Raw genomic sequence first — 17696 nt, 5'->3', positions numbered from 1 at the left:
TGGGTGGGGAGACAGAAAACCATGCCCAATTCCAAATTAAAAGCATAGGCAGTATGTCTAGTTCAGACACCTTGCTGTCTTAGTATTTGAAACTGGCACCCCTCCTGGAAGAAAAAAAGCTTAATATATGACTGCTACTGGTAGTACTAAGCTAAGAAGGGTCAGCCCTTGATGGGAGACCACTGAGGAAGTCCAGGGTTGCTGGCATTTCTGCTTGTATCAAGACGTGCAAACCCTTTCCCAGTGTCTGAGATCCTATGGTCTGAATGTGAGATCCTAAGGTTTGAATCTGAGATCCTTTCTATATGGAAATCATTTGTCCAACCACCGAACCACAGTCCTTCCCTTAAATAATAGTAAATCTAAAATGGCATCACAAGGAAATTTTTAAAAAAGCACTGAAACAAAATGAATTGAACTGGTTGTGAAATTTTAAACATCTTTATATCAATTGGCAAAAAGGAAGTTTTCAAAGCTGAACAGCTGTCTGGAAATACAAAGCTGTCTGGAAATACAAAAAAAACCTTCTCTAAATGTAGAAGAAGAAGAAGGAGGAGGAGGAGGAGGAGGAGGAGGAGGAGGAGGAGGAAGAATCTTGGAAAGGTGAAAGTTTCTAAAGGGAGTCTGTATCTCAACATTTGTATGTTGGTAGCCATTTTAATTGGCCTATGCCAGATATTCCCAAACTTTTTGAGATTCAGAGCACTTTCAAAAGAGAAACTGGTCATCGAGCACGATCCTCTTCCTTATGCAGAAGGGACTTATGTGTATTCTTGGCTTTTTACTGAGCTGACGCATGACATATACTTCAGTCTATAATACTTGCTATCTACACTGCTTCAGAGCACCCTTCAGAAGCTAAGTAATTTCTGCCCAGTACTTAACCTATACACATTACATGGCCAGACAAACACACAATTTTGAGATCTTGTCACATTTATTTAATATCTTGGAAATGCTTTGCGGAATACCAAGTGCTATGTGGAGCACTGTTTGGAAACTGCTGGCCAATGCCTTATCCTATTGTTTCTTGCCCTTTTTTAAGGCCTTACTAGTTCTTTTAGTCTTTATAACTTTTGGGTACAATTTTGTTTTGCCACAGTTTTCTAACACAAGTGAATTTGACAGTCACTGGATATTTGTATTCACTATGGCAGAAATGGGAAGGAAGAAAGACTTCTGCTAATCTGTTGAAACAGCTGCCATGTTGACACCCCTGGTTTCACATACACGCTACAGGGGTCAGTGCTATCGGCCACAGACCAGGAAAGGGATTTGGGCGTCTTAGTTGATAGTTCCATGGGAATGTCAACTCAATGCATGGCAGCTGTGAAAAAGGCAAACTCTTTGCTGGGGATAATTAGGAAAGGAGTTGATAATAAAACTGCAAGGATTGTCATGCCCTTATATAAAGTCATGGTGCGACCGCACTTGGAGTATTGTGTTCAGTTCTGGTCGCCACATCTCAAAAAGGATATCGAAGAGATAGAAAAAGTGCAGAGAAGGGCAACAAGGATGATTGAGGGACTGGAGCACCTTTCTTATGAGGAGAGGCTGCAGCGTTTGGGACTCTTTAGTTTGGAGAGGAGGCGGCTGAGGGGGGATATGATTGAAGTCTATAAAATTATGCATGGGGTAGAAAATTTTGACAGAAAGAAATTTTGACAGAGAGAAAGAAGGAAACACTTTTTTGACAGAAAGAAGGAAACACTTCTTCATGCAACGTGTGATTGGTGTTTGGAATATGCTGCCACAAGAGATGGTGATGGCCACTAACCTGGATAGCTTTAAAAAGGGCTTGGACAGATTTATGGAGGAGAAGTCAATCTATGGCTACCAATCTTGATCCTCTTTGATCTAAGACTGCAAATGCCTTACCAGACCAGGTGCTCGGGAGCAGCAGCAGCAGAAGGGCATTGCTTTCACATCCTGCATGTGAGCTCCCAAAGGCACCTGGTGGGCCATTGCGAGTAGCAGTGTGCTAGACTAGATGGATTCTGGTCGGATCCAGCAGGCTTGTTCTTATGTATGTATGTTTGTTTGTTTGTTTGTTTGTTTGTTTATACTTTCAACTTTTATACCGCCCCGACCCCGGTATAATTAGGAATGGTCTATGGGACAATAAGTTTGCAGCTTTCTGAGCTATAATCTTTGAAAAAACAATCTGAAAAATATGATACGTAGGGAAACCACATAATGCAGAAGTCTTGCTGAAATTAAGTGGGTCTGGTCAGGTTCTAGACTGGATACCTGCTTTTGCCACTGAGTTCCAAAGTGGAGGAATATCAGTGAAACAAAGAACATCTGACATCTATCTTACTTACGGCTTTCTATTTATAGGGTATTTTAAGCACAAAAATGGCAATGTTGATCACGGGTGTCAAGTTTTCATACCTCTAATGAAATATTAAACTAGTTATGAAATATCTCTAATGAAATATTAAAATTTGCTTATAAAACAGTTATCTTTTCAACTGTTCTAATACTCAAGGCAGTCATGATAGCTGAATTAGACAGACAATAGGTGAAATTTACTGGTAAGAGGACATCATAAGGATGATAAACCACTACTAATTTGCCTTTGGTGAAGTGTCATCAGTAGGGGAGATTAAGGGAAAATAGGCCATTCCTAGTCAGATCAATAGAGAAAGAAATTGGGAAATTTTAGATCTTTCATGTTCTACTCTTCTGAATTTGCATCCTTCATAGTGCCATTAATCATGTGCGAACTGAGCCCCTGGACCGCTGCAAAATCATGCTTTATAATGTAACAGCAAAACAGATTAAATAGAGGATTAAGATACTTACGCTTTTCATTAGGCTGCACTGTGTGGAAGAGTGTTAAAGGCCTCTCGCTGCATGAAGGAGGCTTTGACTCTGTACTTCTCTTTCGAGACAAAAGCAGCTGTGAATTCGACTGCTGTGTGTCTGGAACTGTGTTAAATACCTTAAAAAAACAAGGAGGCATGAAAAAAATCCACACTCAGGTATGCCAAAGTGTTCCGTCACTGCAAGCTTTAAAATTCAAAAAAGGCCCAGATATCATAAGCTGATGTTAGTTCACCATGGAAGAATATGTATTAAGTATAGCTGTTCTCAATGGTGGCTGCAAAGAGCCAAAATCTTTAAAATGCTAATGACAGTAAGAGAAGCTCTGTTTTTAGTCAGCATAACTGAAGATACTATCACTAATTTGGATGCAAGTCAAAGAGCACTATAAGCTCTTCAGAAGTTATTAATTTTTCTGATTACATCGGCAGTTTAATGGCCTGAATACTTGACACTTTGGCAATGAATGCCAGATTGATTCATGAAGATTCAAATAGCATTTTCTTTGGTAAGATCCACAGCATATGAATGCTAATCTTAAAATGCATAGAATGGAGTTCATACTGAGGGCATATATTGATTCATCAGGAATTTATTGGAGGCAAGCTGAAGGTTAATCAATGATTTCACTGAACTGATGTTATTCTAAATTACTCATCTTCCTTCATTAATGGTGCAGGGAGAATAATTCTTCCTAAAGCATAGATCAGAACTGGAAATTAAGCTAAATTTGTAATGACGATTCTTTGCTATTCGTCCTCCCAAATGGGGGAGGAAGGTATAAAAACAGTGCTTACTCTTCTGTCCTTTAGCATCCCAATTCACATGGATGTACTTCAAATTCTAGCCACACCTACCCTACAATCAGTTACTTCTCTTGGAAAGAGAGACTAGCCTGACACTGACACATCTGTTTAAGATAGCACCGTACTAGATAGGTTATTTACGGGGTGGTTCGTCATTGCTTTTCCCAGTCATCTGCACTATACCCCCAGCAAGTTGGGTATTCATTTTATCAACCTCGGAAAGATGGAAGGCTGAATCAAACTTGAACCAGCTACATGAAAAAGACTTTTGTCGGGATCGAATTCCAGTTGCGAGAAGAGCTTTGACTATAGTACTGCAGCTTACCACTACTACAGAGATGCAAATCCCATTTTATTCAGTGGGACTTACTTTCAGGAAAATGATTTTAGGATTACAGCCTAAAATCCATCTCATCTGCCCTTAATCCTTTACTATTCAAACCAGATAGACTAGAGCCTTCAAGCTATTGGGACACCAAGAACATATATTAAGGATGGTTCTACTAGATCAGGGGTAGGGAATCTGCGGCTCTCCAGATGTTCAGGAACTACAATTCCCATCAGCCCCTACCAGCATGGCCACTGGCTCTCCAGATGTTCAGGAACTACAATTCCCATCAGCCCCTACCAGCATGGCCAATTGGCCATGCTGACAGAGGCTGATGGGAATTGTAGTTCCTGAACATCTGGAGAGCCGCAGGTTCCCTACCCCTGTACTAGATTCAGAGAGACTGAAGTACTAGAACATGATTAAGCAAAAATTCATGTTTAGCTTGCTAAAGCATACTCTAGTTTGCAGGTTTACAAGTTTCAGCAGAGGCCTTTCAACTCAGATCAATCATAATGACGCAGGTTACTAATCTCATCCTAAACAATGTGCAGTATACAAGTAATGACAAGAGATCCACCCAGAAGGTTAATTATTAGTAAGTGCCTTCCTACAAATGTGCAACTGAAAAGTTGCCAACTATAGGAATTTTGGCATTCTGTGACTAACTGTGCCATCTTCATCTTAATCAGCATAGAACAACCTATGTGCATTTCAGTTTCTTCTTCTAGCAGGAATTGGCAGGAATTGAGTATGGTATTTTATACTCAACAACTGCTTTTAGATGGACATCCATGTCCCTCAAAGGGATCTACAGAAAAGCATCATGTCTAACTTTCTTTAGGAACTGTCTTTAGGGGATAGGGGTATCATCTCCAACCATACAACAGGAAGACAAACTTAATGGTAATAAATTACATGACACAAGTGTAGCACTCTAAGGACTAGCTTTTGGCCTTCTAACCCTAGCTGATGGAATCAGGAGAAATATACAGAAATTCATGCACAAACCCATTCCTCTGAACTAGTACATGCAATATTGTTTATCACCCTTTCTCCATGATCTTTTTTCTTCCAAATATTATTGGCAATCTTAGTAGAAGCAATTGAAGTCCATGTCAACTATCTATGGGCAACTAGCTACCTACCTCCCATTTCCTTTAAGTAAGCCTTGGTACCACACTGATAATGCTGGCTCCCATACCTGAGGCTAGCAGTGAGTATGTATGGGGGCGACCTAAGCCAGGCCCATCTGGCACCACACTCACCACACTGGAAAATGTACTTGGGAGAGTTGCCTCTGTAACAGGGGGCGGGGGGGGCAGGGGGGAAGCAGGGATGCTGGCAATCCCACGCTGGACTGTTAGCTTGTTCCTTCATCAGGGCACAGGTGTAGGTTGGGATGCTTGGCAGTCACCAAACTGTGCTCTGTGGATCAGTGGGATTTACTGCATTGCAGGATTACAGACCCTTGCAGCAGCAGCAGCAGATGATGGAGTAGTTGCAGACCACATGAGACCAGCAGTAGATGGAGTAGCTGCAGACCACTTGGGTTCAGTGTCATTTGGATGGCTACAGTCTGCATCTCAGGGGGTGTTCTCTGGAAACAGTTAAAGGGCCCGACATGCATGGCTGTAGTGGGCACAGTGTCAGTGTTGTTTATCATGGCTAAAGCCATGCTTGTGGGGCCCCTTTAGGGCTGCTGCTTCCTACATCCAAGAGTGTGGACTATGATTCAGGATAGCCATGCCAGGATCACTACTGCTGGTCTTTCTGGTGCCACTGGACTTCTTCATCTACAACACAAGACAAAGGCCCAGTGGCACCTTAGTGGCTGACTCCACATATTGGTCCTCACATCCCCCTCCCCCCCACACACATACAACTGGCTTGCTTGTCCAGCTCATATGGGGAACAGGATGATGTGTGTGGTCTGAAGGTGTGCGTAGCTGCTTTCGCGTGAAGGGACTGGCATTTCTTGGAAAATTATAGATCTTTAGGGCAGCCCATTGAGCTGTGCCATCCTATTCTCCCTTTTTGGTGTACAGGGGTGAACTATCAGCTCCAAAGCTTTTGCCTGCCTCTCACCTCTTCACATGTGGTGATTGAACTTGGCCATGACATCCCAGTTTCTTCCTGCTGAACCATGCAGTGATCTCTGGCTGGAACCATCTAGCTAGTGATGCCGTCAAAGTTGAAGTGCATGCCTCCTTTAAACCTACTCTCTTGGCTCAATCTTTAAGTTGCTAATTGTGAATGTGGGGACTGTGTGTTTGGGCCTGACTTCTTCTTTTTTTCATGTGATACATGTGTGTGGCTTTCGATCACATGGACACTCCTCCCCTATGGGCTGGGGGGGCACTTGAGTCACATGCCTTTGTTGGGGTTGGACTATACTTTTTCTCTCTATTTACTGGCTCTGTGTGGGGGGCTGGTGATGATAATATGGCATTGAGAAGTAGTGAGCTGGATTGGTGGGCAGTGACTGACTGCACTTGTGGGTGCCACTCACAGGCGTATCATAGGCAGAAGTTTTCTGATTGGTGGATGTTGATGGGGTTGCTATAGAATCCACTTCACTTGCTGTGCCATCTGTGCCTTGTGGCAAGATGTGTATAATTATTTTCTCTGCCATAAGCCCATGGGGAACAGACCAGTGGCACCGATTTTGCGATGAACCAGCACCACCACAGCAATCCTCAGGATTGTGCTGTTAGTCACTGATATAGAACTTCTAAAAGCAACTTAAAAATGTTTTAGGTTAATCTGGTGGTTTTCCTAGCCTATGCCTGTTTATAACCTAAACTGGTTAAAATCAAGGCATGCTATAAAAACAGAGGTACAAAACATTAATTAAGTCTGCTGGTGATTTTTAAGCAGATTCTCGACCACTTTTGCTACTTCCTCCCTCATGTTTGTCAAAAGTGAATCTGTGTCAAGATACCAATCCACAGCTGTTTGATTTAGCACCTCACAGAATTGGTGCTGTTCTTTAAAATACCTGTTCCATATCTACACTTCAGAAAAATATATCACCCTAAAACCAACACAGACCATTTGTGAGATCAGTTGCCAACAATTATCCTTTAGAAAGAGCAACAGCTTTTAACAAAATGAAACCTGTGAAAGAAAAATGAATACTGTCTTAACACAGCACATGGTATGCTAAGGGATGAAAGTGAAGATGACTCCATGACAAATGTAGTACATGAGGTCTCATCCAATTATTGATTCTTTAAAAATAAAACAGAAACACCATCCGGCCATGAAAGATATCACAATCCAGTACTTTTCACAGCAGAATGGCTCTTATGATTATTTGTACTTTTTAAATAGGGGGGCTTCTTTCTTTTCCAACTCATATCACAATTGAGTTACAGTGCCCACCAGATATTTTTCAGTCATTATTTCCAAAAAGCTCTGTATGAAATGCCACTTCCCAGTTTTTCTTTTTGAATTGGATTCTTAAGACCTAAGTAGAAATGTGACCACTGAGACACAAGAAGAATTCTTTCTCAACATCTGAAATGCTGTAGAGATCAAAACTGAAAACAAAAATCCTCAAAGCTCTTTCTCAGATGAAAAACACAACTGAAAAATTGCACCATACAGGTAAAATGGATCAGGGTTTATTTGTTTTCTTAGATACAGATCAGGATAACTGTGTGGCAAACTGGTTGAGATGTTAAAGTTACAGGATTTTTTTGTATATTTTAAAACTAGTAGTTCAATCACCATCCATGTTGCAAATGTTATTTAATGTATGATTTTATTGGTTTTATATGTTGGAAGCTATCCCGAGCCTGCAAGGGGATAGGTGGCATATAAATTAAATAAATAAATTAAAAATGACAATTTTGTTTTTTTTAAAGGCAATTTTCAGGATCCAAATTTTTGGGTTTTTTTCCCTGCTGGCTTTTTTTTTAGTGGAAAAAAACTTCAAAAACTTCTACAGATATTTTTCAGTGGTGTTTCATTCTGGTTTACTGAATGCCAGTTTCTCTGAATGCTAGTGCCAGGTTCTCTGTACTAACTTTGCCCTTCTGTTTTTTCAGCAACTCTATTGGATAGCATGATGCACTGGACTCTGAAGCATTTGTAAACAGCAAGTTATACATAGGGGAACAATCAGCACACTCGTGGAAAAGTTACCTTTTCGTGGTTTTCTATTAAGATCTCAATCACAATGTTCTGAAACTTGATGTCCATAATTGCAGCAACTGTTTCTTCTTGTGGTCGCATTAACGTTGGTCCAAAAACAACCCCCAGATTTGCGACCGTCATTAGATTTTGTTCGTGGTTCTTAGCAACACTGTAAAGAGGCAAAAGAAAGATGATATTAAACTAGCAACACATTCTTAGTCAGTAGTTTTTATTTTACTTTGGCGAACACCTCAAACTAACGTGTGTGTTTTTGGTGGTCTCCTGCAAAGCTCAATAGTGTAGAACAATAGGGTTTACCAACACATCAACTGTGTAAGTTTCTCAAGGACCCAAACAATAAAAATACAGCCTTACCCGTACTTTTTATATATTGAAAATTAATAATAAAACAACAACAACAAAGGAAAACTTGAGAAGCAGTTGTTATGTCCCCTTTCCTTACTATGGATGTTCTGATCTGCCTGCCTTGTGGTTCAAGTGGAAAATTTCTAATATTAATTTCAGAATTGGTGAACAAAGAGGTTGCTGCAGTTTCAGTTCTGTCACTTTTGTTCCCCTAAAATTTATGATGTTCCCAGACACATCTCCATATTGATTAAAAGCCCAGGCAAGAAGAAACTTCAGTGCAATCGCCTGAGGATCCTTTCTTCTGAGCAACAATTTAATCAATATGTGTGCGTGTGCTCATATCCATCAGTAACAGGTAAAGCAAAAAATAAGGTGAACTGAAAATTGTGGCAAATGACATTCACACAGAATCTGATCAGTCTGGCAATTGGAAAGAAAAGGGAAACCATAATCTCTGCAAAAGAAAAAAAGTGGGTTGAGTTTTCACCAGCATCACTACATACAAACTCCTTTAAAAAAAGAAACTGTTCAATACATGTAAACCTTCTTGCTCTGCACCAAAAAAAGGCCTATCCTTGCTACTATTAGTTTCATTTTTCCCCTCGCTGGCTCATACCTATTCTGCTGATAAAATTTCTTCAAACACCCTTCATATGAACAGGTTTCGGTTTCTACAATGAAACCATTTTAAGGTGGGTTTATAAATGGGTGAATATAAATTAGAATATTATAACATAATCCTATTATTAGGCAGTATTAATGAATGACACTGATGTTGTTTGAATTCTATTGAAGTACTTTATTAATCAGAACATTTTGTACAGCGTAGAAACATTGTAGAAATTTAAGAGTATATCTTTGCTACCTTATGAGATGGACGACTGTCTGAAAATGGTATGTATACCACCTCAAAATCCCAGGAAGAAAAATGGGATGCACAAGTAATAAATAAACAAATAGTTAAACAGTATTAAGCGACAATGCAAAATTAAGGCATGAACAACTGCTTTCCTCCTCTTTACCACACACTATTGTACATCATTTATTCCTCAAATTCAACCCATAATTATCATCACAGGGATTTAATTAAGGAATGTTTTGGCGCCCTTATTCTATCTCTCACACACACAAAGGCCAGTTTTTTAAAAAAATAGTAAGTCAATTTTCATGAATTAGCTAATTGAACAGATGCACAAAGTATTGTTCTCTCTCTCTCTCTCTCTCTCTCTCTCTCACACACACACACACACACACACACACACACACACACACACAAATGTAAATTGCATGGCCGAAAAGCTGTGAAATGCAAGAAGCAGCAGTCTGCCTATGTAATTCCCATGCAGAGACCAAACATTTAAGCTCAACGTATGTAAAAAGGAAGGCTGCGGAAGCATAAATAGTTTTCCTGCAGTAAATAGTTTGCCTACAGAATCTCTGTAGTGCCTCTGGGAATCTTTCAATTTGAGTCCAGCACCTTAGAGACCAATAAAAGTTTCATGGTAAAAGCTCTTGAAAACTTGTACCATGAAACTTTTGTTGGTCTTTAAGAGATACTGGACTCAAATGTAACTGCTCTACTGCAGACCAATATGCTGAAACTATTTTCTGGGAACCCTGTTTCCCATTAAACAACAACCTTGTATTCTGCTACTTTACATCTAGGTTTTGATTTCTCCTCTACCAGTATTCTGGATCTTTTGCAGTATAGTCCACAAATCAACCTACTGATTTATTTCATATAGTCATAAGTGCCTGCTGCTTTAGTGAAAGGGCACCTGCTCGTATGTACTGAAGTCACAATACAAACCTGAAAGCACTAAACAAAGCCCTGTAGCAGATAGTCAGGTCTGTTGGCTGGCTTCAGTATGTATTTATTGTCCCCAGATACGATTCTTCAAAAACACAGTGTTCATTAATGCACATCTCTGACTTACTGAGGTCAGTTGTGAGACAATTTCCTTTGAGCTCATCAATAACCTGCACCACATTCAGTCTGTGTATTTCTATGGAGGAAAAAAAAGTCCCAAAGGGAAAAAGCAACAGCGCCTGGGAGCAAAGCAGAACAGGCCGCGGCACAGCAAGGACTGAAGCTTGTAGGCTACATGCACAGGTGGTTCTGCACGCAAAATTTACTAACAGGAAAAAGGAAACATACACAGGAAGGAGCAAAAAAATACTGGTGAAGCCACGGCAGAAGAGGCTCATCAGTGCCAATCCCGACCATGCTACACCTCAGTGTAGCAGAAGGGTGGGGACAAGAGGATAACACTATTTTACAGTCACAAGCAGGAAACAAATCTAACAAAAACTCAAAGGAGCTATGGAATACCCCAGTGCACTTTTAATCCACTTCTCTAAGGCAACTTTTAGCAGCTTTGTTCTTATAGTGTTTAACCTGAGCCTCAGGAATAGTGTGGGCTCAAAACTGAGATGAAGGGAAGTGCAATGATGCAGCAGAAGTCTTCACAGACAAATTACTGAAGGCTCACTCTTTTTACATACGACTGCTGCAGGATTCCTATGTGGCTTTTACTAACTCTGATTTTACTAACACTGATTAAGAAGAGCCTACTGTTTCAGGGATAAAAAAGTGGCCCTATCATTTTATTTGAATTTTAAGCTACAGTAATCTATCCATTAACCGAGATCCCAGCAGACATGAAGGCTGATTATGGGAATCTGATTTTAATCATTCCAGCCAGTCATAACAAATCATGCCCAGAATTTGAATGCCAACTGTAGCTCATAAGCATAGAATGGACTGAAACTGTAGTTGGAAAGAATCTGAACAGAGGGAAGAAATTTCAAAATATGACTGAGGATATTTTGCTGGGAGTTGTCAGTAACATATACCTCTCCTATCGTAAATGTTAATTGCATTGAGCTGTCAGAGATTTCCCATGCCCTTCAGCTGAAATCACTTCTCAAACAGCTGCATTATGTGTCCAGAAATACCTCATGGGTCCTAGCTGAGAATGCAGGGGGAGAACTGCATACTTAAATGTTCTGCCACACTTCAAAAAACTCCTTGTATACATGGAACTAGCATACACTAAAAAATTAGGCTAGGGCCTTCTAAAGCTACATTTCCACAATGTTTTTACTTTAGTATGGAGCAGTATTCAAAGAGTATTCAACCACATCTAAAACATGAAGTGATAGGACAGCAATATCATATTAATACTGTTGAACATGTAGAGTGGCTCCAAGTCTTCCTTATGTTATAGTATGTGTAATGTAGAGTATGAGCATCATGTTCACTTACAGGTATATTTTAGGTCCCAGCTCTCATATTTACATGCAAGCTTCTATTCTTCATATTAAGGAAATTCAGAAAACCATAAAGAAAAATCAAAGGGTTGTTAATCGGCTCTGTCATGTCTTGCATTACATCCACAGTTTTCTGCTATTTTAGAGCAGTCATCCCCATTAAGGAAACACAAACCTTTTTTTTCCGATTTATTTACATCCCACCTTTCATTTTTCAGCAGAAATTCAAGGAAGCTATCAAAAGAAATATAAAATAGAAATCAGAGAGGGGAGCAACTGATTGTCAGCTGACTCAGGAAGGCCAATGGGAAAGGCCCTCAATCTTTTCCTGTAAAGTGGCTGGATACTTATGTACAATAAAACAGCCCTCTTTAAAACAACCCCACTGTATGATACTGTAGTGTTGGTTCTTACCACTACCACTGTGTCAAGATTAAAATCAGTGAGTTAAACATCAGAGTCATCTGATGTAAGCATATGCCTAAAGAGATACAAGAGAATACTAGTGTTGTATTCTATTTTATTTACTTACAGTAAGTAAGGTCTCTTTTATTCTCCTGGCTGAGCTTGGCTTCAGCGGGATCCATTCATTTCCAGAGGGGAGAAAAAGGCTGAATATCATTTCAAGGAGAAGAGCTTGCCAAGTCTGAAATGAATATTCAACTTCACTGTAGTGTAAATACCCTACATACTGTGTGTGGATGCTGGACTAAACGTCTGCAGCTTTAAATTATTCACATACGGTATTATGATTTCCCCTTTTGCTTTATGATTTAAATATAGAAAGGATGGCATCTGACTTAAGTGGGACACATTACTGTAGGTTCACCAATCATGTCCATTGCATGAGTCGTATCAAGGTAAAAAGGTAGCTATTTTTCTGTTCTAAAAATACATGTCTCCATTTGGCTAGCACATGCAGTCTCATGGGCTCTACTTAGAGGAATTCTAAACAATCAGACTACCAAACACAATAGAAGGCTGCATTGCATGCCCCAGTCAAAATCTGTTTCCTAATTGTTGCATCAGAGGATGTGTTGGACTGGGAAAGGACAGGGTGTATATATACCCCACTCTTTCCCAGCTGGGCTCAGGGCTGCAAACATCAAATAAATACAGATTAAAACAGCCATAAAACGGCAATCAAATTATTAAAAAATTAAAATTTAACAGTGTCCAAGCTAAAAAACATGCTATGAAAATCTTGTTAAAAGATTAAGTTACAAAATCCCAAAGATTTGTTGGTGTAAGGCCCTGCCGGTGTAACTACTACTCCAGCATAGACTTTGGCCTTGATGGGGGCAGGAAGTGGGCAGAACAGAATTCAATTGGCTTCCTAGTCTCCCCCCAGCCCCAGATAAACCCCCATAATTTGCACCAGCAAAAACTGTGGGATAGCCCATGGAGGATAATGAAAGACAAAAAACTAAGTGTCCCCCCACTTCCTCCCCTTGGCACCAACCAACTTATCCGTTAGTCAATTCCCAGCAGCCAGTCACAGCCCCCTGCCCAGCCATGCATCATCCCTAACACAGAACAGCCATAATTCAGATAAGATGAATGGCACTGGATTCTGTCTCTGGCAGATGGCATGCACACATTTAGAGCAATGAGTCTTGTACATGGGTGATAGGGACTCAATTTGAAAAGGACTTAGCATTGCAGAGGGGAGACTTACAACAAAAGGAAAAGGAGAGAACAAACTCTGTTGCATTTGCTTAACATAGTTCTGTTCAGCATCCTTAAAGGCACATCAGGACAGATACACTGAAAGGAAGACCCTGCTCCCCCAACAAAGACAATATACCCCCCACAGGTGAACAAGGGAAAGGGATATCCAGCCTTCATCTGGGACTGCTGTAACCCTCTCTCCCAGTCTCCCTGTAATTTCTCAACCATCCAACTCTCACAACAACTGTGCAATATATTAAGGGTGTACAATGCTGAATGGGATGGGCAGAGATGCTGGCATTCTAATGCCTTACTGTCAGCTCATTACCTTGATTTTGCCAGCTCATCCCCTACAAGTGGTAGATACAGGAAGCACAATTGCAGTCTGGTAACCTGCTGTATTTTCCCCTAGGGCTAGGCAGACCTCCTATTGTCGGTTAAACATCCACGATGCCTATTGCCTTACAAGATCAGAGCCCCTGGGAGCAACCCTGGCAAACAACAGAGGCACACTGCCACTGTATCTCCATAAGGAGTGAAAATGTGTTGACTCAAGAAGTACACGGCATATCCTACAGGAACAGCCTAAGACACTGAAGCATTTACACTCCATTATGATAATGTTTCACTACTTCTATTAGTCCACGATGTAAAGTCAGGACAGGGAAATCACAATCCAAACCAATCTCAACACAAGGTAAATTGTCTACATGTCAAGAGAATACCGTGTTAACCTGAATCACATGTAATAACCTGTATCACATGTAATATGTAACTCATAAGAACATAAGAACATAAGAACAAGCCAGCTGGATCAGACCAAAGTCCATCTAGTCCAGCTCTCTGCTACTCGCAGTGGCCCACCAGCTGCCTTTGGGAGCTCACATGTAGGATGTGAACGCAATGGCCTTCTGCGGCTGTTGCTCCCGATCACCTGGTCTGTTAAGGCATTTGCAATCTCAGATCAAAGAGGATCAAGATTGGTAGCCATAAATCGACTTCTCCTCCATAAATCTGTCCAAGCCCCTTTTAAAGCTATCCAGGTTAGTGGCCATCACCACCTCCTGTGGCAGCATGAGCCCCAAACACCATTCACACGCTATGAAGAAGTGTTTCCTTTTATTAGTCCTAATTCTTCCCCCCAGCATTTTCAATGAATGCCCCCCTGGTTCTAGTATTGTGAGAAAGAGAGAAAAATTTCTCTCTGTCAACATTTTCTACCCCATGCATAATTTTGTAGACTTCAATCCTATCCCCCCTCAGCTGCCTCCTCTCCAAACTAAAGAGTCCCAAACGCTGCAGCCTCTCCTCATAGGGAAGGTGCTCCAGTCCCTCAATCATCCTTGTTGCCCTTCTCTGCACTTCTTCTATCTCCTCACGGTCCTTTTGGAGATGTGTTTACCAGAACTGGACATTAGCACTCCAAGTGCGGCCGCATTCACTGCTTTATATAAGGCGCACACAATCTTTGCAGTTTTATTCTCAATTCCTTTTCTAATGGATCCCCAGCATAGAGTTTGCCTTTTTCACAGCTGCCATGCATTGAGTTGACATTCCCATGGAACTATCAACTAAGACGCTTCTTAAATCCCTTTCCTGGTCTCAGACTGATAGCACTGACCTCTGTAGTGTGTATGTGAAGCTGGATTTTTGGCTCCTATGTGCATCACTTCTACATTTTGCTACATTGAACTGCATTTGCCATTTCTGAGCCCACTCACCTAATTTATCAAGGTCCGCTTTGAGCTCTTCGCAATCCTTCGTGGTTCCCACCCAATTCTGGCATACTCTGGGTATCATCTGCAAACTTGGCCACCACGCCACTTCCACCTCTACTTCCAGGTCATTTATGAATAGGTTAAAGAGCACTGGTCCCAAAACGGATCCTTGGGGGACACCACTCCCGACATCTCTCCATTGTGAGAACTTCCCACTACACCCACTCTTTGTTTCCTGTTTCTCAACCAGTTTTTAATCCATAGAAGGACTTCCCCTCTTATTCCTTCATTGCTGAGTTTTCTCAACAGTCTCTGGTGAGGAACTTTGTCAAAAGCCTTTTGGAAATCCAAGTAGACAATGTCCACCGGGTTCACCCTGGTCCACATGCCTGTTTACACCCTCAAAGAACTCTAGTAAGTTTGTAAGACAGGATTTGCCTCTGCAAAAGCCATGCTGACTCTTTCTCAGCAGGTCTTCCTTTTCTACATGTTTTATAATTTTATCTTTAATAAGGGCATGATTCTACTAATTCTACTATGAAATCAGATGTCAAAACCGACTGGCCTTGTAATTTCCTGGTCCCCCCCTAGATCCTTTCTTAAAGATTGGTGTGACATTGGCCATCTTCCAGTCTTCAGGGATGGAGCCTGATTTCAGGGATAAGTTGCATATTAAAGTGAGAAGATCAGCAGTGCTTGAGCTCTTTAAGAACTCTTGGGTGAATGCAATCTGGGCCAGGGGATTTGGTAACATTTAGTTTATCAATGGCTGCCAGAACTTCTTTCCTTGTCTACCGTCATTCGCTAGTTCCTCGGATTCGGCTCCTAAGAAGCTTCTGTCTAGGTGCAGGAATGTTCCTCACCTCCTCTTGGGTGAAGACAGATGCAAAGAATTCATTCAGCTTCTCTGCAATCTCCCTGCTACCTTTTAGCACACCCTTTGTTCCTTTGTCATCTAACGCTTCCCTTGCTGGCTTCCTGCTTTTAATGTACTTAAAGAACCTGTTTGTTGCTGGTCTTGATGTTCGCAGCCATGCCTTCCTCATAATCCTTTTTTTTGGCCTCCCTTACAGCTAACTTGCTTCTTCTTTTTTGCCACCATTTGTGTTCCCTCTCATATTCTCTCTTATCAACCAAACTGGACTTCCCATTTTCTAAAAGACATTTTCTTTTGTTTGATAATTTCCTCAACCTCTCTTGTTAACCATGGTGGCTTTCTTTTGGACTGGGTGCTGCCTTTTCTAACCTGTGGAACACATTCCAGCTGAGCTTTTATTACTGTAAGTGTTTTTAAATAACCTCCAAGCGGCCGGGACAGTTTTGACTCTTTTGATTTTACGTTTCAGCTTCCTGCGCAATATCCCCCTCATCTTTTGAGAAATTTCCCTTTCTGAAGGCTTAATGTAACTACACTAGTAGCTGCCACTTGTTCAAGATGCAGAAATACTTGAATCTGATAGCATTGTGGTCGCTGTTCCCTTCATTGGCTCAACAACACTGGACTTCCTGCACCAGGTCCTGGGTCCCACATAGAATTAGATCTAGGATCACCTCTCCCCTGGCTGGTTCCACAACCATCTGCTCTATTAATAGTCATTTAGCATATCCAGGAATGCTCTCTCCTTACTATGACCTGAACATGCATTTTTTCCAGTTTATATGGGGATAGCCAAAATCGCCCACACCACTCACATTTTTGCCTTTGTTGGCCACATTCTCTAATTTCTTTTTTTTTTCCATCTCAGAATCCTCTTGTGCACTTTTGTCAGGGGATCTATAATATATTCCTAATATTAAACTGTCCTTCTCACACCTGGTGGTAATGGATATCCACAGCAGATTCTGTAGGGGAACCAGCTCCCCTTGCATTGTCTATTTTATGTGATACTATGCTCTCTTTGATGTAAAGGGCAACTCCACCCCCAATGCTTCCTGTCCTATCCTTCCTATAGAGCCTGTAGCCTGGTATAACAGCATCCCCACTGGTTCTCCTCATTCCACCATGTCTCTGTAATGCCCACTATATCAAAGTCCTCCTTCAAAACTCTGTTGCACTCTACCTCCCCCCCATTTTAGGGCCGTGAATGCTTCTACTATTAGCATAGAGACACCTGTATACCCTGTCTCTGTCCTTAACCTGGGATTTATGTGCTTTACCCCCAAGTCTTTTGTAGACACTTCCATCCCTTGTCACATGCACACAGCTATGTTCCTCACTTGTATGTGGTTGATTTGTGAAAAACCTCCCTCTCTGTCTGCATCCCCATGGACTCTGTATTCCGAACCTGTCACCTCAGCTCCTGTCGGCTTTCCCCCAGTGATCAGCCTTTAAAAGCTGTTCTGCCACCTTTTTAATGCTGGGAGCACCAGCAGCCTGGTTCCTCTTTGGTTAAGATGAAGTCTCGGCCCCGCTTGTACAGGCCTGCCTTGTCCCAAAAGGTTCCCCAGTTCCCGGACAAATTTGAAACCCTCTGCCTTACACCACCTTCTCCTCTCATCCACGCATTGAGACCTCTGTACCTCTGCTTGCCTAGCTCACCAAGTGCTGGGTGGAACGGT

The 17696-nt window shown here is 41.3% G+C and overlaps 1 protein-coding gene across 4 annotated transcripts in view; it reads right to left on the bottom strand.

The window, feature by feature from the left end:
• Nucleotides 1-17696, bottom strand: part of ARHGAP26 (Rho GTPase activating protein 26) — a 380547-nt gene that overhangs the window by 78977 nt on the left and 283874 nt on the right. For all 4 annotated transcript variants that reach the window (XM_048489629.1, XM_048489631.1, XM_048489630.1 and 1 more), the window contains 2 exons: nt 8116-8275; nt 2809-2947 (listed from right to left, as the gene is read on the bottom strand). In XM_048489629.1, coding sequence (XP_048345586.1) covers nt 2809-2947; nt 8116-8275 — 299 coding nt within the window. The remainder of the gene's footprint in view (nt 1-2808; nt 2948-8115; nt 8276-17696) is intronic.

This window comes from Sphaerodactylus townsendi, linkage group LG03, assembly GCF_021028975.2.
Source record: "Sphaerodactylus townsendi isolate TG3544 linkage group LG03, MPM_Stown_v2.3, whole genome shotgun sequence".
Classification (NCBI taxonomy): domain Eukaryota; kingdom Metazoa; phylum Chordata; class Lepidosauria; order Squamata; family Sphaerodactylidae; genus Sphaerodactylus; species Sphaerodactylus townsendi.
Note: the sequence above shows the minus strand (reverse complement) of the source record. Positions and strands in the feature narration are given on the sequence as shown.